The sequence below is a fragment of the Alosa pseudoharengus genome, unplaced genomic scaffold (genome assembly GCF_046254945.1).
Source record: "Alosa pseudoharengus isolate Yale_2024_CS ecotype anadromous, Long Island Sound unplaced genomic scaffold, YU_APseudo_1.1 YU_APseudo_1.1_scf_2, whole genome shotgun sequence".
NCBI classification, from domain to species: Eukaryota; Metazoa; Chordata; class Actinopteri; order Clupeiformes; family Clupeidae; genus Alosa; species Alosa pseudoharengus.
In genome coordinates, this window is record NW_027468663.1 from 11,658,680 (window position 1) to 11,683,606 (window position 24,927).

General features: G+C 39.1%; 2 protein-coding genes across 4 annotated transcripts; one reads left to right on the forward strand and one right to left on the reverse strand.

Moving 5' to 3' along the window:
- On the forward strand, nt 1-1,597 carry cunh14orf119 (chromosome unknown C14orf119 homolog). Of its 3 annotated transcripts, none has more exons than XM_076293747.1 (3): nt 1-157; nt 567-929; nt 1,085-1,597. In XM_076293747.1, exons 2-3 carry the CDS (start codon nt 567-569, stop codon nt 1,256-1,258), a joined length of 537 nt encoding a protein of 178 aa, XP_076149862.1. In that variant the 5' UTR covers nt 1-157; the 3' UTR covers nt 1,259-1,597. The 3 variants fall into 3 exon arrangements, with proteins under 3 accessions (XP_076149862.1, XP_076149863.1, XP_076149861.1); XM_076293748.1 differs by having other exon boundaries at nt 1-150; XM_076293746.1 differs by having other exon boundaries at nt 3-181.
- LOC143133841 (uncharacterized) lies at nt 1,584-24,888 on the reverse strand. The gene is made up of 53 exons (XM_076293743.1): nt 24,816-24,888; nt 24,631-24,687; nt 24,455-24,532; nt 24,283-24,360; nt 24,086-24,166; nt 22,137-22,205; nt 21,836-21,925; nt 21,490-21,558; nt 21,299-21,388; nt 21,068-21,157; nt 20,741-20,830; nt 20,573-20,635; nt 20,414-20,476; nt 20,122-20,178; nt 19,827-19,904; nt 19,658-19,747; nt 19,489-19,569; nt 19,131-19,199; nt 18,848-18,937; nt 17,449-17,520; nt 17,109-17,198; nt 16,862-16,951; nt 16,599-16,688; nt 16,437-16,499; nt 15,804-15,866; nt 15,664-15,720; nt 15,469-15,546; nt 15,245-15,331; nt 14,696-14,776; nt 14,504-14,572; nt 14,034-14,123; nt 13,718-13,798; nt 13,522-13,611; nt 12,860-12,949; nt 12,352-12,441; nt 12,172-12,234; nt 10,388-10,450; nt 10,233-10,289; nt 10,056-10,133; nt 9,855-9,941; nt 9,272-9,352; nt 9,043-9,111; nt 8,069-8,158; nt 7,762-7,839; nt 7,576-7,665; nt 5,835-5,924; nt 5,624-5,713; nt 5,464-5,526; nt 5,100-5,162; nt 4,890-5,015; nt 3,244-3,327; nt 2,511-2,552; nt 1,584-2,278 (listed from the first exon to the last, which is right to left on the reverse strand). Exons 2-53 carry the CDS (start codon nt 24,659-24,661, stop codon nt 1,716-1,718), a joined length of 4,515 nt encoding a protein of 1,504 aa, XP_076149858.1. The 5' UTR covers nt 24,662-24,687; nt 24,816-24,888; the 3' UTR covers nt 1,584-1,715.
- Nucleotides 24,889-24,927: the final 39 nt, after the last annotated feature.

Genomic DNA, 24,927 nt, shown 5'->3' on the forward strand with positions numbered 1-24,927 from the left:
GGATAAACCGGAGGCAGCTCCTTTACTGTTTATGAGATAGCGGTGGGTAGTGTTAGCAGTCAGCAACTATTGTTAGCTCTCCTTGTCCATAATCTAGCCTACTGCCACTGGTGATCTTCGTGGAATGCTGGCAGGAAGACTTTTCCAAAGGTAGAAGGTAGATCAATGAATACTTAATAAGGTGTGTAACGTTAAAGATCACTTGTTAGAATTACAATATAAAGTAAATCGTTGTAGAGGCTAGCTAACAAGCTAGTCTGTATTTTAACGTCAACTTGTAGGACAGCTAAAAGTGACGTTAGGCTGTTTATAACGTACCAGTCGGAATGTCGTGAAGACTTGTGTGGAAAAATATTTTTTTATTTAGAAGCTAACTTTATATTTTAAATTTGTTCGGTGTTATGTTCGGCATATGCAAAGAATCGGAACCTTGCTTGGTTACTTGCATTGCCAGTTCAACGTTGGTCCTCATTCACGTTACACGCAATAATTGTTTTACCGTTAACGTTATATCGAAAGATTTAATGATGACTTCGAGGCAAGGCTGATCTTGTGATTATTTGCAGATGTCCTGGTTTCCTCATGTGCGTCAAGATCTTATTCAACAGCCATCGACGGTGACACCTCCTTTTGAGCCAGCAGAACATAATAGGATTTATTCGTCGCCGTCGTCTTCAGCAGATTTTCCAAATGCTCCACTTGACTTTAAACCACCCTCCTTGGTAGATTTGGCGTGTACCCCCCTTGGATCTGGGTCGGGGAGGGTATCCCCTCCTCTTTCGTATGTAACTCTTCAAGAGCAGCGCTGTGTATTGAGCTGGTTTCTGGGATGGGGACCAACTCAAAGACAGCAATTTCTGGAGGACCTCATAGCCAAAGCTGTGCCTGGAAAAGTGTGCAGCCTACTGGAGCAGCTTACTACAATGCAGGTAAGCCTACTAACCATACTGAGGCTGGTCCATCACATGGCTATGTTGATGAATTTATATTACAGACAATCCTTACAGCTGTAACTGTGCAGTGTCAAAAGCTTCTTTTCCCTTACACTTAGGCCTAAGTCACATTGTGCCTATCCGTTTCACAGGTAAAGGACCGGGTCCCTAACATCTTTGAGTGCCAGCTCCGGTTATGGACGCAATGGTTTGAGTCTTGGACTGAGGAGGAGAGAAACGCCTTCATCAATTGCCTAGAAGAGAGAGACCCCATCTTTGTCGCCCACTTCTATAGAGGGGTGGCAGGCACAGCTGGGAGGAACTGAACCATTATTTTTAAACCATTATCAGTCAGACTTTAGCTTTCTGTTGACAGTGGACAATCACAAACCACAATCTTCTGCATTAACTCTTGCAGCATTGTTATTTCTTATGTAGACTACTTCAACAAAACAATCAGAGCTATTGAGAAGGTGTTTAACGTCATGGACCATAAGATAAAGTGTGAAACTTTCAGGTCAGGGTGCTATGCTTTTTATATCGTAGTCCTGAACAACAGATTAGGAATTATAGCATTGTTATACCTACTGATTTTCAATTCTGTTTAACTATGTGGGAAGAATTTATAATAAAGACAGCCAAAGGCAAAAATAATGCAAAAGAAATGCTTTAATTTGTCATTATGTGCTTAAAGAGCATACTTCCTACACTACCAGGGATGCAATACATTTGGGATGCACTTGGTAGAGATGCTGAGTATTCAGTGGAAGCAGAAGGTCATTTTTAAGACTTCAGCCAATCAACAGAGGCGACTGCATTGAACACCATTGGAGGTGAACCCTCCTCAGTGTCCTCACATGTGCTCATAAAGGGAAAGAGTTTTGACTTAACTTCTATGTTACTGAATGTGTGCAAGAGAGCTTTAGTCCCTGCGTCATAAAAGGCAATTTCTTTCTTTTTGAAATCTATCAGCACTCCAATCTTTCTTGGCTTGGCTTGCCCCACCTCTCTCAGCTTAGTTTTCTTTCTTTGAGCTGTACTGAGAATATCAGTTCTTGTCAACATCAGGGTCCAGTACTGATTCTTGGGGTCAAACTTTACGGCTCCTTGTCTTGGAGCAGTTTCACCAGCTACCCCTAAGATGTAACAAGGTTTTCCAGCCACACCAACCTCCCAGTACTGCCTGCCTTTATCAAACCCAGTGCTAGCCAGAGCCCCTATAACATGATTGTAGCGTGCTGGGCCTTCTGGCACATTGAGTGCTGTCTGTAGGAGTTTCATTTGAGTGTTACTGTGCGACAGCTGCAGTTTTGGGTGAGCTGTGTCAGGGTCTATGGCTGGCTGAGCTGTGGGAAGAAAAAGAAGTGTTCAGAACAGACTAAGACTATAAATTCCCAAATCCATTTTTGTCTATTTCTTTAAAAAAAAAAAATGTTTTCCTGATCTGCATTTTAATATTATTCTTGAAATTACTGGAGTTTGAGGTGTGAATTTTTTGAGATTGTAGCCAGACTGTGGCAAGATCCACTGTTCATAGTAAATCATTCAGCTGTGTTCAGCTGCAGTCTTTACACTTACAAATGTGGACTGCGTTTTCTGCTGCAATCTGTTTCACAAAATCTGTGTGGGGAAAGACACGTTGACACAATTACATTTTCTCCATAGATACCTTCTTTGAACAACAACATGGAGGGAAAATAAGTTGCTGAAAAGTGAAGAATTGGCAGAGGGCTTGTCTGTTAGGCTACACTCAAATGACTGCTGTAAAGTTAGTCAGCTGAATGTTTTTTCGCCTTTGTCATTACAAAATTGTGTTCTGTGTAGAACTGTAGTGTATATCACTAGGTACTACATGAGGAATTATGTAGATTCCAGATGTTCAACATTGCATTGCTAGCTGACTTTAGGGAACATGTTAAGTGTATTTTAGAGTCAGCAATACTGGCTGACCCTATGGACTGATTAAATATTTATGGTAACTGAGGTATGAAAAAGTTGTAGGATAATGATGGCAGTGCAGAACCCTTTGAATCTAATATTACATTACATTATCTGGTATAAAACTGGTCTTTCTATGACCTCCTTAGGCTCTGTGCTTCAAAGCAAAGCAGAGCCAAAAACAAAGGTGAGCCTCATGGTCCAGGCGTGTTTGACCAATCCGTATAGTGATCGACTGGCAAAAGATGTGGCCATGAGACATGGTACAGTAAGGTAAGGTTTAGAAACCGTGTTTGGTGGTTGTTGACTATCAATTACTATCACGTAATTCTGCTTCCTGCCAACAACCAACCCACCTAACAACAAAACTCACCATCAACTTTTTTCTGTAGCTCTTTGGTTACCTCTTCTTTTTTCTTTAATGATTGCTGAAGTTGTTTTTTCTCCGCCTCCAAAGCTACAAAGGAGTTGGAGGGGAGAATGAGCGAGTATTTTGACACTTTGAGACATTTTTATATCAGTGCTTTACGAACAAACATTAGTAATTAGTATAGTGTTGAGTTCCTTGGGTTTATTTTAAGAGTGAAATGTGGCTCAGGTGCTCAGGGTGCTGTGGCCCAAGGTTGGAAGGGAGGAAGTAGCTGACCTGTACAGGAATGACAAAAGACTTCCAGAAGCTTATTGGCCAACAAGTCATAGGGTTGTAATTTCATTGATGGGCAACACAGTTGCCAATACGCAAAGTCCACTGTGCATTCACTAAAGCTAATTTTGCAAAATTTGATAACATGAGTGATATCCTAAGCACAAACATGTGTGGGTCAGACCTAGGGTGTGTCTGTATATACTTGTATACTGTATAAATAGCTTGCTTTAAAGCAATACCCTTTTCCGTGAAACTTTGAAAATGATTTCATGTTTGGCAGACCTCCAGCACAAGAACCTCTGTCACCTCTGGGGTCACTCTCTGTTTGCAGTAGGTAATGTGTACTCTACTGTACTCCACTGTACAGTTACAGTGCTCTATGTGAACATTAATATACTAACTATGGTTGAATCATTGCAGTGTTTCCCATACATTGACTAATCAGTGGCGGGGCGTCACAAAATCAAAATCGGCCGCCACAGATGAATATTCTATGTTTAATTTAATTTAATTTAAATATAAGATCAAATCCTTGCATTGCCATTGAGCTGCGCTTTTTACGCACGCAGCCTTTCCTTACCCCGCCCCGCTCTCTGTCGTAGCCTGCTGCCCCTCCTCTGCATGTGCATTTAACAAAATATTCACGGTTGTTGAAGGATTGTTGTTGCCACATAGAAGCATTGCATAGAAGACGTCTGGCTAAATTGCTATTAAATCCGCTTAGCATCGTGACCATGCTGAAGCGCAAATTTGTTCAAAACTGCTGCATTGAAGTTAACTCTGCTAAGGTCTTATCACAACATAGTAGGCTACACTGAAGAGACTAAACTTAAAGTTAAGTTATGCAATCAAGCAGTATCTCAAAGCTAACGTTAGAATACTGTTTGGATGTAGAATTTAGCATGCTTAGCCTACTTACAGCTGCTTGTCAATTTCGTTGAAGGGCTCATTTTATTGACTCTGACACTGAATGTTTGCAAAATCCCGATGTAAATGGAAAAGTGTTTTCCAAAATTCAAAAGTGCTTGTCCCAAGGAGAAGTAGGAACCTTTACCGCCACAAATTGAATCCAATTATATGGGAAACACTGCATTGTGTTTGGAAGATGAGATGAGATGATTGTTTACTGCTATTGTGTCAATTAGCAAATATAGGTATCCCCACCTATTCTCACCGCATGGTTATTATTGCATGAACCCCGGTTGTGGTGCTTGTTGCTCTATGGAATTGGGACCCTGAATCTTCTTTCGTTTTGAGAAAAACTATCTATGAAGCATTGAGTTCATGAAACAACACGGGGAAAGTAATATGGAGTGAGACGTGAAGTAAGAGGTGTGTGAGGGTCTGGGTCACATCAGAGCACAGACTCTCACCATTGGCTTTCTCCTGTTGTGCTTTGAGTGCAGCCTCCTTTTCTTCAAGTAGACCTAAAGCCTTTCCCTTTGCACTCTCCAGCGTGGCAATGTCTTCATCTTTTCTGTTCAACTGCTTCTTCATGTCTGACAAAAAGCACACCGTTCACAGTGAGAATGAGGGATACCTCCAGTTCAATGGATCTCTTTTCGGGGAAGAGGAAGACTAACCTTCGTGCTGTACTCTGAGCTGGGCACAGTCTTTAGCCTCTTCTTTAGCACTTTCCCTGAGCTCTACACACACACACACACACACACAAAGGAAACAGTTGTAAGAACTATGGAGCAAGACATTCATTACAATGACATTCCAAGACTTTGAGAGTAGCAGAGTAAATAATCACACGAATTGAACAGAATTGATATATTAACCACTGGCACATTCATGCAGCTAATTATCCTAAGCAACAGCAAAGACTAAAATATTAACACTGATCAAAGTTACATTTGAAACTGAATTGAAGTGTGATTCATTGAGCTTCAAATGTGTTTTTTGTGTTTTAAAGAGCTAGCCTATTGTAATGGTGGGCCTTACCGTCATTTTCAGCCTTTAGTTTTGCATTCTCTTTGTCTTTCTCTTGAAGTTGTTTCTTAAGATCTGAGAGGACAATTAATATTACATTGCAGCCCTTCAAGCTAGTCATCATGTATGGCAATCATCAAAAGAAAAGCCAATGGCAGCCACCAGGTCTCACCAGCTATTTCATCCGCTGTCTTCTCTTGGAGGTCTTTGTCATCATTTAAGAGTGTATTCATTTTATTTTCCATTTCAATGGCCTTTACAGCTGACGGATCAAACACAAAGAGTGCAGAACTCAGGTAAAATACAAACATGGAGTATTTTATATGGGCATAAGAAAGCACAGGGACTTAAACAGTAGTACTAGGTTTACTGCATCAGCTTACTTAGTGCGCCATATTTTTTGTCTAAAGTCTCCAGTTTCCCGCTGCTGGCTTTGATCTCGTCCTCCTTTTGTATAAGGCGTCTCATCAAGTCTGTGAATGAGAACGTTTGGAACATGAAGTTATTTAACCACGTTAACCAGGTTTACCTTCAAAACCTGATACTGACCTACAGTTGTGGTTAAATGTATTGGTACTCTTACAGATTATGGAAAGTATGCTTAATTTCTTCCTTAAAAGTGATGAAATCAAGGCAATTTTCTCATGTGTAGCTGCTTGCCTTTGGAATGTAATAGAGTAGAGCAAAGGAGGTTTAAAAAGTGATCATTTGTTGATTTCATGGTACCCCTATAGAAGATAATTTATTGGATGTGGCTGCAAGAAGAACATTTACCCCAGACTGAACAGAGGGACAGTGCAAATCGGAAGACAAAGAAACAAACAAAAGCAAACTTCCAAGCTGAACTCCAAGGTCAAGGTACATCAGTGATCACTCCATCAGTCACTTTTTGGACAACAGTTAGCTCCTTGGAGGACTCCACTGATTAAAACATTAAAAAAAGCCAGACTGGAATTGGCTTAAATGCATATAAGTCCCAATCCTTCTAGGAGAAATGTCCTTTGAACTGATGAGATGAAACTGGAGATATTTGACAGGTCACATCAGCTCTATGTTCACAAACAAAAAAATAAATGTGTCCTGGAAAAGAGCAACATTTTGAAAAATGGTTTCAAAATGTTTTGGTCATGTTTTGGTTATATTGTGGTGCTGCTTTGCTGCAACAAGTCCCCTGACTTGAATGTGTGCAGGGCACATTGAAATCTCAAGACTAGAAGGCATCCTGGAGCGAAACATGCAATGCAGTCCAGTGTCAAGCTCAGTCTTAGATGGGCGTTCCATCAGGATAATCAAACAAAACCCACAACTAAAAAAAAAACAGTGGGCTATTCTGAAATGGCCTTCTACGAGTCCAGACCTAAATTGAACATTGAACATCACTGTAAAGAGAACATGAAACTTGGTGGACATGTAGCCCCACTACACTTTTACGGAAATTCAGTCAGTGTCCTGTGTGGACAGTTACAGTCATGGTCATGCAGCTCAAAAACTGTTATAAACTTGTCTGTAGCCCCTCTGACCTCCTCTGGGAGGAGTTCTCCGGTGGTCTTTAGCACAGCTACACCAGCTGTGGGTCTGCCCTGCATCTTTGAGTTCCGTGGCCATCTTCTGTTTCTCCACAGCCTCTTGCACGTCCACTCTGACGCAGGTGGACATTCTGTGCCGGTCGGACTCGGCGCTGGTGTCGTGGGTTGGGTCGGTTGCGGGCGAGTACACGGCTACAGCAGAGGACGGCCAGGGCCGCAGGCTGAACTGCACCTCCACAAACACCTCCTGTGAGGTCAGCGGCATGCGCTGCGGTCAGCTCTACACGTTCAGTGTGGCAGCGACAGGGTCGCAGTGCCAGAGCCCACCCAGCAACACAATGCAGAAATACTCAGGTGAGGCACAGGACAGATCAAGGCACCGGCACTGCTGGAAAGATGTTCTAAAATGTTCCATAGACTGACTGTTCTGAGCGAATAGTCAGGAAACATTGCATATAACCCCACCCCCCCACTCATAAATTGAGGGTTTTCCTTTATCATGGAAGGGGCAAACCATTTCACGACTGTACATAGCAGCTGACATGTATGGCTGGCATAAGTCCTAGCTATTGAAATGTATATGTCAATATGTAATCACCAGCAATCTTGTTTTCTGAGGACTGTCTCAGCTGTTTCAGTTTAGACTCCAAATCTGCGGCTTCTCTTTCCAAAGCATCTATTTCCACCTCTGAAGATAAAAGAATAAAACATTTTTTAAACCATTTTTTTTACAAATATGTTTTTTTTAAATATTCAAATAATCGAGAGAATCTGGTGCACATACTAAATTTTCCTGTTTTACAGTCTTCAGCTTTCATTGCATTAATCTCTTGGCGCTTCTTCTGTAACGCAGTGTCCAACTCTGCGTGTAAGTGAAACAAACCCACATCATGAACAAGGTACTTGGTGAAACTTTTAAAAAAAATTACAAATGATGTCTTGACAAATGACAAAATTAATGACAAATTGAAACGTTGCATTAATTTCCAATACTTGATATTGTACGTTGTTTTGCTGCAATTGCAATGTCGTGGGCTGTCACATTATGAAAAAAGTAAATAGAAAATAGTAATGGTAAAAATTATACCAACCAGTAATCTTTTTTGAAGTATCCTTTTTGACTTTGGATAACCTGTCCTTCAGTTGGGTGATTTCGTCCTGTTGTTGCATCACCTTGATCACTGAAACAGAGAAAGGTGGTGGATTGAGAATGTTCTACATATGCACTTGCGTTATATACCTCTGAGAAGTAATACTGGTGGTCCTTTAGCATGTCCCTGGAGTATACGGTGTTGCCAATACAGAAGTGATTAGGTTTAAAGCCTGGAGAATACAGACTGGAACAAAGTTTCACTGTGCTGTGTCTTTGGATAGAAAGGACACAATAAAGCAAATACAAAACTTAAAACCCCTAATGCGTCATTTAAAATCACTTCACATTAGAACAATACATCATCATGCCTGTGTAAGATAATAATAATAATAATAATAATAATAAGCTTTATTTGTATAGCACCTTTCATACACAGAATGCAGCTCAAAGTGCTTTACATTTGGAACATTTAACACAATAAGAGAAGAAAATAATAATAATAGTAATAATAATAATAATAATACATTTTGAGGCTAACGCAACAAGTTGTTGCAGTAGGATGTATATAGGCTTTGCTAACAAATGCTTAGGCCCCGTTGATGTGGACTCTAAGCGGTTAGCCTTAGTATGTTCTTTGCATTTGTTGTGATATGAATTTATATACAGATGTTTAAGGAACACAATGACCGGAAAACTGGTAGCCTTAACCTTTAACCTCGTAAGGGTATATTAAGGGTGGTGGTAGTGTAGTGGTAGAGCTGGGTTAGCATTGCAGTAGCCTGAAAAGTTGCCGGTTCAATTCCCGGTTTCCACTGTTGTGCACTTGAGCAAGGCACTGAACCCCAAGTTGCTCGGGGACTTTGGCCCTTGTAATATAATTGACTATGTAAATCGCATTGAACAAAAAAACAGTGTCCGTGAAATGAATACATGTAAATGTATATATTGCAAACACTGGCCAATGCAACTCACTTGCTTGGATTTTTTCTGATTCTTTTCCTTGCAGCTCAACAATCTTTTCATCCAGCTCGGCCTCTAGCTCTGTTAAGAGAACCAGAGTTTATTAAAAGGGCAGTTCTGTCTTAATGTCAGGAAGTTTTTCACATACATACATACAGTGCATTTCACATACTTACATACACACAGTTACTATAGACAGCTATTACAATTGGGATCAAGCTTATTTCACCAGTTTTCTTACCAGCTATGCGGTTTCTATACTCCTCGTTGTCCTCAGGCTTCAATGCAGCTTTTTCTCTAATTACAGCTATGAGCTCTTTAACTGAAGAGAAGTAAACATTATAAAGGTTGCGTGAAATATCAAGATGCCCATACTATGAAGATTCAGGCAAAGATTTGCATATGTTTTTTCTGTCAGAAAAAGACTAAGAGACAATGTTGGAGACTAAGCATACAAAATATTTGGTAAACATTGTGTTGGGATCTATTGGAATCTGGATCCGGAATCTTTGAACAATTTTGAAAAGTTAAGTTCATTATTGTACAATATCGGGTTGGAATTGTTGAAGAATCGTTTGTCTAGTCTGACGTGGTGGCAGCAGAAGAAATCTTACTGAGATCAGAGCTTGAAAATGGGCTATGTGCAGTTTATCTGTCCTGGCAGTCAGTGAGCAATGTAAAGCAGGAAATTTAGGTGATGACCAACAAGACAGGTTGTCATTTCAAGTGCAAAAGACATACTTTACATTACTTATAATCAGTTGCCAATGCATCATGCTGCTATCGATTGTGGAAAGGCCGGGAGTTTCAAAAGTCGAACTCACTTTGTGTGGCTGCTGGACTCTTCAGTCCAAGTTCCTCTTCTACTTTTTTCAGTTCTTCCTTTTTCTTCTCCAATTCCATCTTCAGTTCTGTTTGAGGCACATAGATAAATAGTTCCATGTACATACTTCTACATTAAGTGGTCCAAATGTTTTCAACTCTTCAATGACATATTTTGAGAAAGAGCTTTCTGGAACCTTCACCTGTCTTATCTCCAGTGTGGTGCTCTATGGCTTTCCTTAGTCTCTCAGCGTCAGCGCTCAGTCTGTTGATCTGAAGAACTAAAACAAAGAATAATCAAACAATATGCTACATTTAAAATATTATGTATATTATTTAAAAAACAACAGGAATACCAAACTATCGCTTCATTGCCTTACTTAATCTTGGAATGCCTTCGATTTGTTTAATGTTTTTGTCTGCCTTTGTCTTCAGCTCTGTGCAGAAGAAGTTTGCAAAGTTGCATATCCAGTGTAAACAGTAATTTAAATGACTGTGGCAAAGACAATGTCTGTAGCAAATAAAACTATATCACCTGTGTATTGTTGCTTAACAGTGGCACAGCTGTTAATCACTTCCTGTTTACTTTTCTCTGAGGCTGAAAGGCAAAATATGTAGTGTTCAAAACAGACTTAATGTATACTGTAGGCCTAAAGTATATTTCTGACCAGCATACTGGGAACAATTTAATGGTCTTATCAGGGATTGTATTAGTGTATTTTGCAGTTTGTCATGCTGAGCATTGGGGATACATGAGAAGCAGGCTTGGAATTTCACCATTCTGGGGGCAAGGCCACTTGGCCTTCAGTTGGGCATATTTGGTGGGGGGCACAAAGGCCACATGTCAGGGCACCAAGGCCAAAGTTAACTATACAGTAGTAGGCTATAAAAATGATCAAAGTTGTATTTAGCCTATTCACTGCAGTAGACCTGCATCACTGTATGAAACATTGCAAAAACATGAAACATATTAGGCCTACATATAACTGTAAATCATCTGATCATCTAATAAAAACAGATATCTAGACTATATATAAAATTTATTTTATATTTGGCCTGCTATTAAAATTCATGTATTGAACAATTTAAATTTAAGCACAGCTCAGGTTTAAGAAACTCAAATAGCCTAGCTGCATGCTTAGCATTTTGTGATCATAAAGGCTACTTTCACAAACTCTTAGTCAGCTGTCCTCGGATTTACCAATATCTAGGCGATATTTGTAACATTTATTTTGTATTTGGCCTGTTATGAAATCATGTGGAACAATTTAAACACATTGTAAAACTTAAAGCCCAAATTTGGAGACATCCATGCATGTCGAAATTTACTGCAAATTCAACTGGATTACTCTGGAATGGCTAACTATACAGGGGACTGCTTTACACCTTTGTGTTCGGTAAGGTCTGCTGTTTATTGTGATATGTGGTTTGTCATGTGTTAAAAGAAGGGTTCGTGAAGTATTCCACCGAGATGAATGGGTAGGGAGATCATGGACGCAAAAGCTTCAGTAGAATGTATGATTAAATTGAATTATATTATTTACTTTTCTCGCAAACCGTTCAATACAGCAATTATCGGCTAACATCGTTTAAAAGCTGAGAAAAAGCTCTTTCATGTGATACTTGTGATGTCTGTGTGATAAATAGGCTACTTCACGAGTAGTTCAACTGAGAAGAATGGGTGAATTTGGACGCACTTTCTTTCTTGTGCTGTCACTTTCTCCACTGCGTAAAAGACTAAATAAATTTGCGCTGTGAATGCTAAGATTATTTTGACAGGCCACAGGCTAAATAAAAATTGCTATTAGTAGGACACAAAGCAGAATATTGAAAGAAGGGGGCACCAAGGCCACCGTGGCCTGTAAACCTATGATTTTCAAAGGGGCTTCACGGCCAACGCAAGGGGCTACGACGGCCATGGCCGTCGTGGCCGCCGTGAAATTCCTACCCTGATGAGAAGCATTTGTGCCTCATGATATTTAGAATGAAAACAGATGTTGGGACAGCCCTCAGCGCGTTATTTACAAAACAAAATGCTCACTCGACCATGTGGGGAAGTGATGTATTCATAATATAATTCATTACTTCCATTAATATCACAGATAAATTTTGAATTTTAAAGGGACACAGATTAATGGTATACGGGATATTGGTTTGTATCAGTGACTTATGGATTTAAATTGGATACACATTCACAACATTGTAAACAACTCTGGCCATCGTTGTAAGTACTGCCAAAGAAATACTTGAAGCGAAAATCTGAAAAATGCTGACACCAACTTGGTTTGAGTAGTTAAGATGGTGTTATCATTTCCTTACCTTCATTTTCTGCTTTGAGTTTGGCAATCTCTTCATCTTTTATACTGTTCTGTTTGTTAAGGTCTACGGAAATAAATATTTATTTTATAGAGATTTTGCATTAGTAGGTTCTTTCTGATCCATCTATGCAATAAAAACAGTAGTATCTGCAAAGCAACATTATTACACTTTACTTCTTACCAGCTATCACTTCTGACGTCTTCTCTTTCAGGTCTTTGTCATTACTTATGAGTTGATCCATTTTATCCTGCATTGCAATCATCTTAGTAACTATGGAGTTACAAAAAAAAACTGGGCATGAGTATCTATGGATGTGGAGGAATCTGTGACTCTGTGTAGACATAGACATTCATGTACTGATTGACTATATTGTTGGAGGTTGTACTCATCTTTTTCAGCAAGGACATTTCTCTGGTCAACAAACTGACGGTATATTAGAAGACATTTTACAGGGGTGCTTATGTTTATGTGCAGTCACATCTTTAAGTAGACAGGAAACTACACGCAGCACAGTACTACACTAAAAATGGCAATTGGCATTGGTTTTGCAGTGCCAACATTACTGGCATTGGGTAATTGTTTGCCTTTAGAGTTTTGAGACTATGAGCCAACAAGTTCAGAGGCATGATTAAGCAACACAAACAAACAAACAAAAAAAAAAAAAAAAAAAAAATACTTATTTGCTTACTCAGTTTTCCACGTTCCTTATCCAAACTCTGCAGTTTATCACTACTGCTGTCCAGGTCTCCCTCCACCTTCTGAAGGCGTTTCATCAATTCTATAAGATATTTTTTAATTTAGAAAAAAATGTAGATGGGTTAAAATAGTACTGTATAGATAATAGATAAATAAAAATTAATTCACTCCAACAAGGAATCAAAGTCAACCCATAACGATAGGGTATGTTAACATGTCAAGTCATTACGATTTCAAAATGTATAATGAGATGTACCAATTAGCGGGGCATAATATGACTGCCACTAATGTCTGACACATCTCACAGAGGTTTGCGCTCCCTAGAAACCCATTAAATGCAGATGGGCAATAGCCATGAAATACAAACACATTTTCCTTTCCAAGAAGAGTGTGTGGGATAACCCATTGCAGTAATGAACAAGTATGTTTTCTTGTTGCATTCACTAGGTGGCACTGCAACACAAATGGGTTGTGAGCGTTACGTGCCTGCCAAAGGCCCACTTGCCATAAAACGGTGGTTGTTGAGATGATGTCTAAGTAGGCCACTTCAGAGAGTGCTAGCACCAAAGCCCACGCTCACGTAGGAATGCAAACAGAGTTTTACGTAGATCAGTGACATTGTTTATGATATATTAGTGGCTATAATTAGCCTACCTGCAATCTCTTTGTCTTTGGATTGTTGGAGTTTTGTCAATTTGGCCTCCAAAGCACTAGCCTCTAACTCCAAAGCAGCAATTTCCTCCTCTAAAAAAATAAAGAATAATTAATATGATTATTAATGTATAAAATATATGAATTGGCTTGTGAGAATAATAGCAACAGCATGCACAAAGAAAGTTCTCCCACTCACTCCGTTTGCCAGCTCCACCACAGTTGTCAATGATCATTTTATTAATCTCTTGTCGCTTCTTCGCCAGCTGATCCTTAATTACTGTAAATAATTAATTGTAGTTAAGTATAAATCAATATCATTTTGACATGCTGTAACATTACCAGACTTTTCCCGTCTCTTTCTCTCTTTGCCCTTTACCCTTCACCCTTCATGTGGCCACATCTATAGAATAGTTTTTTCTTTTCTTTTATTATCTATTGATTGATGTATTCTTGTCTGCCATGTTGATATCGCGGAAGCCTTATGACAACCACCCCAAAAGTTTGACACCAACCTGCAATCTCTTTGGAAGCTTCCTTTTTGACTTTGGATAACCTGTCTTTCAGCATGGCGATTTCGTTCTGCTGTTTCATAACCGTGATCACTAAAAGCACAGAAAATAGGACAAACAAAAAATACATAAATACAGTGAATCATACAACTTGTACAAAAAGTAGCACTGTGGCCTGTGGCCTGTTTCACACTCAATGTGTCGTGCCATGTGACTGCTGCAGAAAGTCTTGGTTTCCATATTGTTTCCTATGTTAACTGGTTAGTGCATTCACATGATGAATGATACACGTGTCTCACGCACAGAACTGATCCAGACGTTCCACGGCAGTCACACACTCGCACAACCAATGTCAAACAAGATAAAAAACAAGAAAAAACAAGATAAAAGCAATGCCAAATTGTAATATAAGAGTCACAAATCACAAATCCTTAAGCTTTAAAAAAGTTTCTACATATTATGGCCTCACATACTTGTTTGAATCTTTTCTGATTCTTTGCCTTGCAGGGCAGCAATCTTTTCATCCAATTCGTCCTCCAGCGCTGTTAAGAGGATCAGAGTTTATTAGCAGGGCTGTTCTGTCTGAGTGTCAGGAATGTATTACACAGACAAAAAACCCCACAAAGATATGTAATCATTTTTAACTGTTTATTTTGTTTTCTTACCAGTGATACGTTTTAAATACTCTTCATTGTTCTCTGCTGTGCTTGAAGATGTTGTGTGTATAACAGCAATGAGCTCTTTTACTAAACAAGGACAAATATTACAACGTTGTGAATCGTAAGGATAATTCATAAACATATTCATCAGGTATGAAGATAAGGTCATCAGATAAGCGATTATTGCATGCAGAGAGAAGTTCTGTGAAGATTATTGCTTTTTCCTGTTGTGCTAAAATGTAAATGCACATCATCACACAACTTCTCTGACATAATGTCCTATCATGAGACGTTTTTTTTATATATCGGTACTTCCAAAATCCTAACAAAAGGAAAAAGGTACTGACCACAGTATGGTCACTAGAGATGAAATGCAGCATATTTTTTTAATAAATGATGAGGACATTCTCTATCTATACACTCTAATGTAAAAGTAAGAAATACCTTTTTTTAGAAGTTGCACACTGAAATGTATTGTCACAGAATACCCTTGGGAATAAAAAGTCTATGTAATATACTATAGTTACTAAAGCCTGGGAGGGTGAAAAAGCTCACTTTGTGTTGCAGCTGGGCTCTTTGCTCCAAGTTCTTCTTCCGCTTTCTTCAGTTCTATCATTTTCGCCTCCAGTTCCTTCCTGAGTTCTAGGTAATAAACACATATTGCAATGTCAACAACATTTGAATTATTTATTTATTTTTCATTTATCCTTTTTTTTACCAGGTGAGTTTCACTGAGATCTTACATCTCCTTTTGGGACAGAGATTTCTGGGAACTTTACCTGTCTTATCTCCTGAGAGGTTCTTCATCTCCAACTGCAGTCTTGCAATTGTACTGCTCAGCATGTTGATCCTGAGAACTGAGGCAAGGAGCATCAAAAAAGTTAAATATATGTTTTGTTTCAGATCTTAGGATACATCAACACTTCGTGTTAAATAGTATATGCACTTTATTTCATAATTTGTATTTTTCATACTTAATTTTGGGATGTCTTCCATTTTATTCATATTTTCATCAAACTTTGTCTTCAGATCTGTGTGACAGAGGTTTATAATGTGAGAACCCATGTGAACGCTCAGCCTAACACCAAGGTGTACAAGAGAGAAAGGTTGGGACCTGTGTATTGTTTTTTGATAGTTGTACAGCTTCCCTCTATTTCCTTCTTGCTTTGCTCCAGGGCTGAGGATGAAAGGGGGAGAGGAAGGAGAATTTTTTTTTATTCCTGATATTGAAGGTGCAGTCAGCGATCGTACATGATTTCAAGCCCATAACATTTTTGTCACATTCACCAAACAACTCCTCACAATACGCTAGCTCCCCATCGCCCATCCCATGAGTAGTAAAAAAACTACTAGCTCCCCATCGAGCATCCCTATGAGTAGTAAAAAACCCGGTCTCTGTAGGTAGGTTCCAAAAAACTGGAAACAAACAAATTTGGGGCAGCCTGTCCCCAAAACAAAAACAAAACACTATGTGGAGTTTCTCTGGGAATACTGAAGGTAGAGGTGAACATAAACACAATGCCATGCTCAATCTCTGACTGCACTTTTAAAGGAGCCATCCTTAATTTAAAAACTCAAGATGTATATTTCCTAATTCACTCATTCATTACACAAGTACGTCTGATCTTCTAGAGATGTTTTCCGTGGAATATTGTACTGGTGATTTTTATTGGTAGCCTAAATAATATTATTGTGGAGCCAGTGCACAGGTGACTCCTGGATTCCATGTGGCCTGTCTGCAGCATACCTGTAACTGTGTTTTGCAGTTGGTCATTTTCCTCCACTTTGACTTTCAACTTTTCTTTCAGGCCTGCATAATCAAGACATTACATTTTTATGCACAGAACACACGTTATTCATGTTTAAACTTAGGGGCACTTCAAATAAAATCATGCCATGAAATGCTTACTCTTGATTATGACAGCTGATCTCTCTTCCAAGTCTTTGGACCCAGATATAACTGTGGTCATTTCAGTCTCCATAGCGACTAGCTTCAACTCTGAAATAGACACATTTCTTTAAATACAGTCTGTACAAAAAATGTATTCTGCTAACATAGATTGAATATCATTGTGTGAGAGAGACTGTCAGAGAGATTTTCATCTGGAAAAAAAATATTTGACTGTCTTGAGGCATATTTCTTGTTTTAAATTCAAATTGTAATTTACTTACTTAGTTCTCCATTTTCACTGTCCACACTTATCAGTTTCTGGCTGTTAATTTGCAGTTGCTTTTTCTTCTCCGTAAGGCGTTTCTCCAGCTCTGCCAAGTACACATTTTGTTTGCATAACCAAAAATGACAGAAACTGGACATACTTGACAAACGATTTAAATTTATGCAGAGCAGCATTGGTATTAGCACTGGATTCAGCACTGACTCGCAGACTCCTTCATTGACTCAAACTCAAAAGCAAGGCACCTTTGATCTCGTTCTCTGCAGTCTGTTTTTCCTTGGCTAAATCCAACTCCAGTTTTTGGGCCTCCTTCTCCAATTCTGCAACCCTTTCCTCTGAAAATTTAAAACGTTAAAGACATTTTCTTCATCACCATAAGATTCTTACTAAGTAGGCCTACTATTAATTAATCAATCAATCTTTAGACTTGTATATAAAAAATATAAAATATCTTTCATCATAGATACAGCCTATATAATCTCATATAATTTTATAACTGTACGTATATAATCAAAGATATTTGGGATAATATTAGACATTTGATTTTTTTTAACATCTGCTTTTCTAAGGTTACAGTTTACTTACTCATGTTTCCACAGTTCATTGCTTTCACATCTTTGATCTCTTTGTATTTCTGATCCAGTTGTGTCTGAATTTCTGAAACATTAAAGGACAAAGGCTGATTTCAAAGAGACCTGATCAAATTACTTATTAAATTAAATCTGAAAAAATCTTTTCCTAAAACAATATCCCTCTCAGTCTCTGGACTATTAGTAACAGGTTAAAAAAACATTCAAATATGTGGTAGAACTGTGTGTTGAACTGTGATTCAACATTCATTTGCATCCTATATTGTAAGTTTACACACTGACACAAGTGGGTAAAGATCACACAGACATTCTCTGTTTCATGCAGCGAACCATACAAGTCCCACCACTTTGGGGCACAAGTAGGCAATAGACTGGGAGTGAAGTCATGAGTGAACTGTTTCAATAGAAGCCCCTCAAATGACTCTAATGGAGCTCCAATGTTTGGTGAAATTCAGCAAATTGCTCCTCCATTATGTGTGTGTGCTAAAACTTAGCCTGGATGCCAGCCCGAATATACCCCGATCACATAATTTGAGGTCAGGAAATTTGGTCTAAACTCACTCCATTGAGAAGCCTTTATGGCCACATCAGAGCTGTTTGCACCAATCAAATCATCTGGGAGGGCTTTATATAATGTGCAACTGTGCCTAGTCATTCATGTCAATGCTATCATGTCTGTTATACAAGATATTGACAGCTAAATAACTTTAAATAAAAAACAAACAGAAAACAGAGATTGGGGCATTTGTTGAGTAGAATGTTTTTGGCTGTTGTATCTACAAGAATCACATATTTCGTTGCTCTGATTGGTTAGGTTTATCCAATTGTGTGTAGAGGCATTTTTTCCCCTGTATCAGTTGAAACGCCCCATAATCATGTCCCAATGGTTCAGTACTAGCCTAGAAATCTAGACGCGCCCCTAGCGGCAGCAAATTACATTTGCTGCCAGGGCTAGTTCAGTACGGTACCAGACTCAAATTCTGAATAGAACTGACTCTGACTATGTCAGGCTAGAAAAAACTATCCAGGATCTGTAAATGGGAAACGAACATATTGAGGATTGAGGCATAAACAACACCGGCCAATCAACACAATTACTTCAGGAACATGGAAGGGCTTACCAGAATCGCACATTCTGCTTGTAACTGTATAATACCCGGGCTACACTGGGACCACACATGAAGCGCTCCGGTTGTGAAGCGTAAAATAGTTCTAGAAGACTGGTCTAATTCTTTAAAACATACACGCCGCTATCACGTCCGGTGTGGCCAGTTCTATTGATTACAGTAGAAGCTAATTGTTGCAGCAGACACTCTGCAAACGGAACACTTCAGTTATGTGACCCTGTAAGCTTCAAAATCCTTTTCCAGTGACCCACACCATGATACACCCACCCTTGATCCTTTTGGTGGACTCTTGCTTAGTTTTCGATATTCTCCTCTGCAAAGAGGTCACATCCTCTTCTAAGGACATTATCTTGATCACTGAAAGAGAATTAAACTTTGCAGGTCAATACGTTATATGCTCCATCCATTACTGATTCAGTTTGCACAATGGAATTGAATATTATTACATGCACACATAATACAAGCCTATGAATGATGAATAAAATGAATTACTTTAACTTCAATGATTGTTTGGCATGCTCAGACTGATTTGTTTCTTCAGTATACTCACATAGTTTTGTGTTTTCATCTTCTTTTCCCTTGAACTTATCAATAATTTCATTCAGCTCATTCTCTAGTTCTGTTAAGAAAGACAGAATATACAGTGGGTTTCACAAAGTCTGCTGTTACACCGTATTTTCCGGACTATAAGTTGCACCGGAGTATAAGTCGCACCAGTCAAAAAATGTGTCACGAAGAGGAAAAAAACATATATATAAATATATATATGTTGCACCTGAGTCGCAGGACCAGCCAAACTATGAAAAAAAGTGCGACTTATAGTCTGGAAAATACGGTAATGCTTATTTAAGCCATCATCAAATATGTTATAATTTATTGCTTGTATGATACTGTTTGTCTTGTCTTACCATCAATCTGTTGCAAATATCTCTCGTTGCTTTGCTCCATAGTTTTCCCTTTCTGGATTATGATACTTAAAATATTCTTGACTGGAAAAGAACACAGGGAAGTGGTCCAGCACATGTTGCAAATGGCGTTCAAGGGTATCTTATTTTGAATAGGATGGAGGAAACATACTCTTTTTGGAGTCCATTCTATTTTTCACTCCCAGCTGTTGCTCCACTCTTTCCAGTTGTTCGGTTTTAGACTTCAGCTCTGTTTCCAGTTCTGAGAATATACGAGACAGACTTATATGAAGAGAGTGATGAAGGTGAAAAGTAGTCATATCCTCTAGTCTCATACCCACCCGTCTTATCGCCTGTCATCCCCTCAAGCTTCTTCTGCAGCTCCTCTATTTCCGAAATCAATATATTCATCCTGAAAACTGAAGGTATAAAACATAGCTCAAGTGATATATCTGGGGACCATCCATGTGCTAGGAATTATTGGTTTATTGAATGTAGTGTACATACACAATGCAAACGGATTGAAATAAAGTTGCTATTAAACCATGTTTATAATAAATTCAAGGATTCAAAATACAAAATGTGTGAAATATTAAAGGGGTATTTATTGGAGTTTAAAAGGAACATTATGCATACTCAGTTGGGAAGTCTCATCAACTTTAGTTATTGTTTGGTCAAACTCCTTCTTCAGCTCTGTGAAAGAGAGACACATGCATCATATGAAAAGGTCTATCTCAGTCATCATACAAGGAAATGAACTAAGTAACAAAGTAAAGAAAAACTAGTTTGAAGCACATCCATTTGTGCTTATATTGTCCAATCCACAATTGTTATTAGTTTAACCGTTCTATTATACTATAAAGATGAGCTGACCAATAATGTACGAAGACAGCAGGTCATACAAAATAAATCAGATATGTCATCTTACCAACGAACGTGTCATTGACGAGACTGCACTGTTTGATTATCGTTTCCTCATTTGTCTTCAGTTCTATATCAAGGAGTGAGAGAGTGAGGTGTTGGTTATACAGCCACGCTATGTATTGACACAGGACAGATGAATCTTTTAACAGTGCATCAGACCAACCTGTGATGGTGTGGGTCAGTTTGGTGTTCTGTCCTGTGCACACACTGAGCTGTTTCTTTAGAGCTGGGGTAAGAATGGGAGTGGAGTGTGAGATCATTTCTGGTAACAGTAAAAGCTGACTGATACATGCAGCACATATCACGGTATATGTCAGAGTATATTCCTCACCTGCAATTTCATTATTCAGAACTTCATTTTCAGTAACCGCCTTATTCGCAATAGCTGTCATTTCAGTCTGCAGTTGAGTGATCTTCAGGACTGTAAACAAGATGAGAATGTTGAGTCTGCACTGCATATTTGTGTGTGTATGGGTGCGTGATGCCTATTCAGTATCCCATAATCCCAAAGACTAATACTTAAGGCATTTTGTAGAAAAAATCTCCACTAACCACACACAACGTGCTGTGTAACAGAGAATAGCTTCATTGCCTTAGCAAAACATTAGCAAATGATGCATTCAAAGTTGTTTTATGCTGATGGTAGTAAGAAACAAACCATGCTCAGCATTCTCCTTGTCCACTGCCTTCAGTTTTGCAATGGCATCCTGTAGCTTTTGAGTGATCATCTTAAGTTTCTCCTCCAGCTCTGAAATAATCACAGTGTGAAGCCAAACAGACAGGAATCCATCAGTCAGGCATCAGGCATCCTCTTTCAATCTGCTTTTCTTTTCAGTTTTATTTTTTTCGTAAGTGGAGACTAACATTCTAGGTTCATATTTTGTGTTACCTGCAATTTTGGCAGCATAGGTCTTCTTGTAATTGGACAGGTCGGTCTGTGATTTTGAGAGTTCTTGCTCCAATTCTTCTATCCGTGCAGCTAAAGAGTAAGAGTCATCACCAAAATGATTTATTGAATCCAGACCACACAGTATTTAAGGACAACAGCTTTTAAGGAAATGTATTGAATTATAAACATACCCAGCTTATGACAATTGGATTTCTCTTTCTCAAGCTGATTTTCTTTTTCTTTCACTGTATTCTGTAGACCTGAAACATACAGGATGTACACATTAGATCCTTTTTTTTTGTAATTGTTATGTACAGTATATATGAATAGAGTTGATTAAAACCTATATGAGTCCTGAATGACTACTAGAGAGCCTGATCTACGTGAGACATGTGTGAACTATGTTAAGATTGTGGAGATAAAATCAATGGTCTCTCTCTCTCTCTGTTTGTTTGTGTGTGTGTGTGTGTGTGATGATCATGTAGGCTAATGGCTTTCAGGGTGATCTGAATGGATGCATTTTTGGTGCAATTATACCTTTGATTTTAGTAGCATACTCTTTCTTCAGAGTTGCAATCTCTTTGGTTAACATCGTCTCAGTTGCCTTCTGGATTAAGATTTGTGTGACTGAAACAAACAGAAAAGGAACTGAATTGTTAATAGGTGCCCCATTCCCCCACTCCCCCTGTCTTTTCACACAAAAAGGAAACAAGCACATACATGACCCATAAATGTAACACAGAATTGATCATATGCATTCCAGATTGTATAAACTCTCAGATACACAAGGAGTTTTGAGAGAATTAGAGAAATAACACGTGTGGCCCCTTTCACTCACCGAGATGGGTATTCTCATCAGTTTTGTCTTTCAGCTTATTCTTCAGACTGTCGACCAACACCTGCAACTCTGCGTGCGGGATCAATGACATTCATAAAAGAAACATTTACCTAAATTCCAAGCTAGCATTCAGACGGACATAAAATCAGATCAACAACCAAGCCCATCTAACACTGGAAACAAAAACAATGCACAGCTGGCTGGCAGCAGTTGTAAAAACGTCATATGTTGCACCCAGGATCCGTAATGGCTCTCCTTCGTGGTTACAGTACCACATGCGCGTACAACATTTGCTTTGGTTCTTTTCAGAGCATTTCACTGGGGTTATCAAGGAGGCACTGCCTTCACCGGTGTTTCATTTATCTTGGCCCATAACACCTCCAGAAGGCTCAACAGTAGTGGCTGGCATTCCAGACCTCCACAGTCATGATGGGTTCTCTAGCAACAAATTCTTTGGTCATTCCTCTTCATTACTGTGGCCATTTATGACATGTGTATGTAGAGCTTTGATTTGTGAATGTATATTTGTAATGGTAAAATATTTGTAACTGTAGGATGATTTGTAGCTGTAAAATTGATCTGTACCTGTAGAATACATTTCTAACTGTAGTTACAAATCATTTCTAGTTTCAAGTCGTGATACACACATAGAAAACTTTTGAGTCTGATTTGATTCCATATGTAAATTCCAGTCGTCAGTCACTCAATGTGGAATTGTACCACTTGCCTAAACTCTTCACAGTTGTTCCCACAATAGATTATGGCATAAAACTGACAGTAAATTAGACCACAATAATGACCAAATGACCAAAAGGTATCAGTTCCATTTAAAGATATCTATTATGTTCAAAGTCAGTGTCTGACCATGAAACATGCCTTGACATCCCTTCTAAATGACATGAACCTGGAGTAATTTGATTTAGATCCAGGGATGGATTAGTGCACGGGCCTACGGGCCCAGGGGCCCAAGGGGTCTGGGGGCCCTGAAGCCCAAGCCATTGCATGAAATCATTGCCTCAATGTCAACACATCAGGATGTATGCTATGAATCTGATTGAATTTAGTATTGGCCATCCCCAAAATGCACCAGAATACAGGAAATCACATCAAAAAAATGAAAAATGTTCTGGGGGAGGAATCCCAACCCCCCCCCCCCCCCACACAGACACACACATATGCGGAAATTAGTGGGGGGCCCTTAATACATCTGGGCCGAAAGTTAATAATCCGTCCATGTTTAGATCAGGGGAAATAAATAGGCCTTTAGGGCCACAGACACTGTGAGACCTAAGCCTAGTTCTGACACACCTAAATACACCTGTGTACTGCGTGCGACACGGTACATGTTTTTATTGTAGCCCTTTAATATCATTATCAGCATTTATGTCTGTGGCAAGGTATGCTTCAACTCAAACTCTCTCCTTGCTTGGGTAGATGTGAAGCCTTCATGCTGATTTCCACATTTTCCCCATGGAGATCAACTAATGGACATACAAACCAATAACAACCACACACACACACACACACGCACACATAGTCTGTGTGTCTGTCTGTCTGTCTGTTTCACACTCCTATATCCTGAAGTTGTAAACAATCTTATATTGATAATTTCTGCTATCTTTTGGGTGAGCGCTAGCCTGGCTAGCGCCACCACTTCTCAATGAGACGTGGTCTGGGAACCAAACGTTCATTTTCTCGTATTTGAAAAAAATGCCCAGATCCGTTTATTGGGTGCCACGGATGTCTATCAAATGCATCTGTGCATAGCTCATCATCGTCTTGCTTTCCCCCTTGTTCTGTGATTGGTCCCCTATCTCAGGCGAAAAATTTGCTCCATGGTCTCCAGGCTGCCTTAGCAGCGTGAATCAAATCGCGCGCAAGGCAGCATGGGAACACCCAGGCTAGGTGAGCGCTGTTCAGAAAAGAACCGAAAGAGCCTAGACACTCACCATTGATACGCTGTAAATGCTTGTCGATGGTTTCACCAGTTTCCTTGTGTAGTGTTGTGATGACTTCAACAATCTTTATGACTGAAAATGAAACAGCAGCAGCAGCACATTGCCATTCTCAGTTACTGACTACATGTGCAAATGTACCCAGGCTTACATATCATTGTGTACAATTCTAGGCATCCAAAATAACTCACTTTCTGCAGATCCAGGGGATTTCTCTCTCTTTAGTTTATCCATTTCTTTAAGCTTCTCTTTCAGCAACTTCTCTAACTCTGAAAGACAGCATTCCAGTTAAGCCAGGGATGAGTCACTGATGACTTACTAAAATTGAAAGCAACTTCCTACTGACGTGTAGCATATACTTACCTGCAATGTTGTCAGGTTTTTGAGCAATACTCCTCCGAAGGTTTTCAATGTCGATAGTCAACTGATTGATCTGCAATACTGTAAAAATGTCCCAAGTATCACAGCTATGATACACTTTTTTTTTTTATCATTTTAGAAATTTGGACACATTTGACAATCGGTCTTTTACAACTTACTGAATTTACAGCTGCCGTCGACATTCTGCATCAATTTATCAGTTTTCTTCTGAAGTTCTTAAAAAATAATTGAACACATGTGATGAGACATCACAGTAGTAGCTGTAATTTGCAGTGATCATTATACTACTGATACACACTGCAAAAACAAATCTTGCTAAGATGGTAAATGCAGGCTCCCTCACCAACATATTGCTCCTGCAGTCTAGAGCACTTTTCATTCTCTTGCTGCAGAGCTGAGGGAAGTTGAAAAACATAAAGTTTAAATTAATAATCTGAGTAAAACAAAATGTTTTA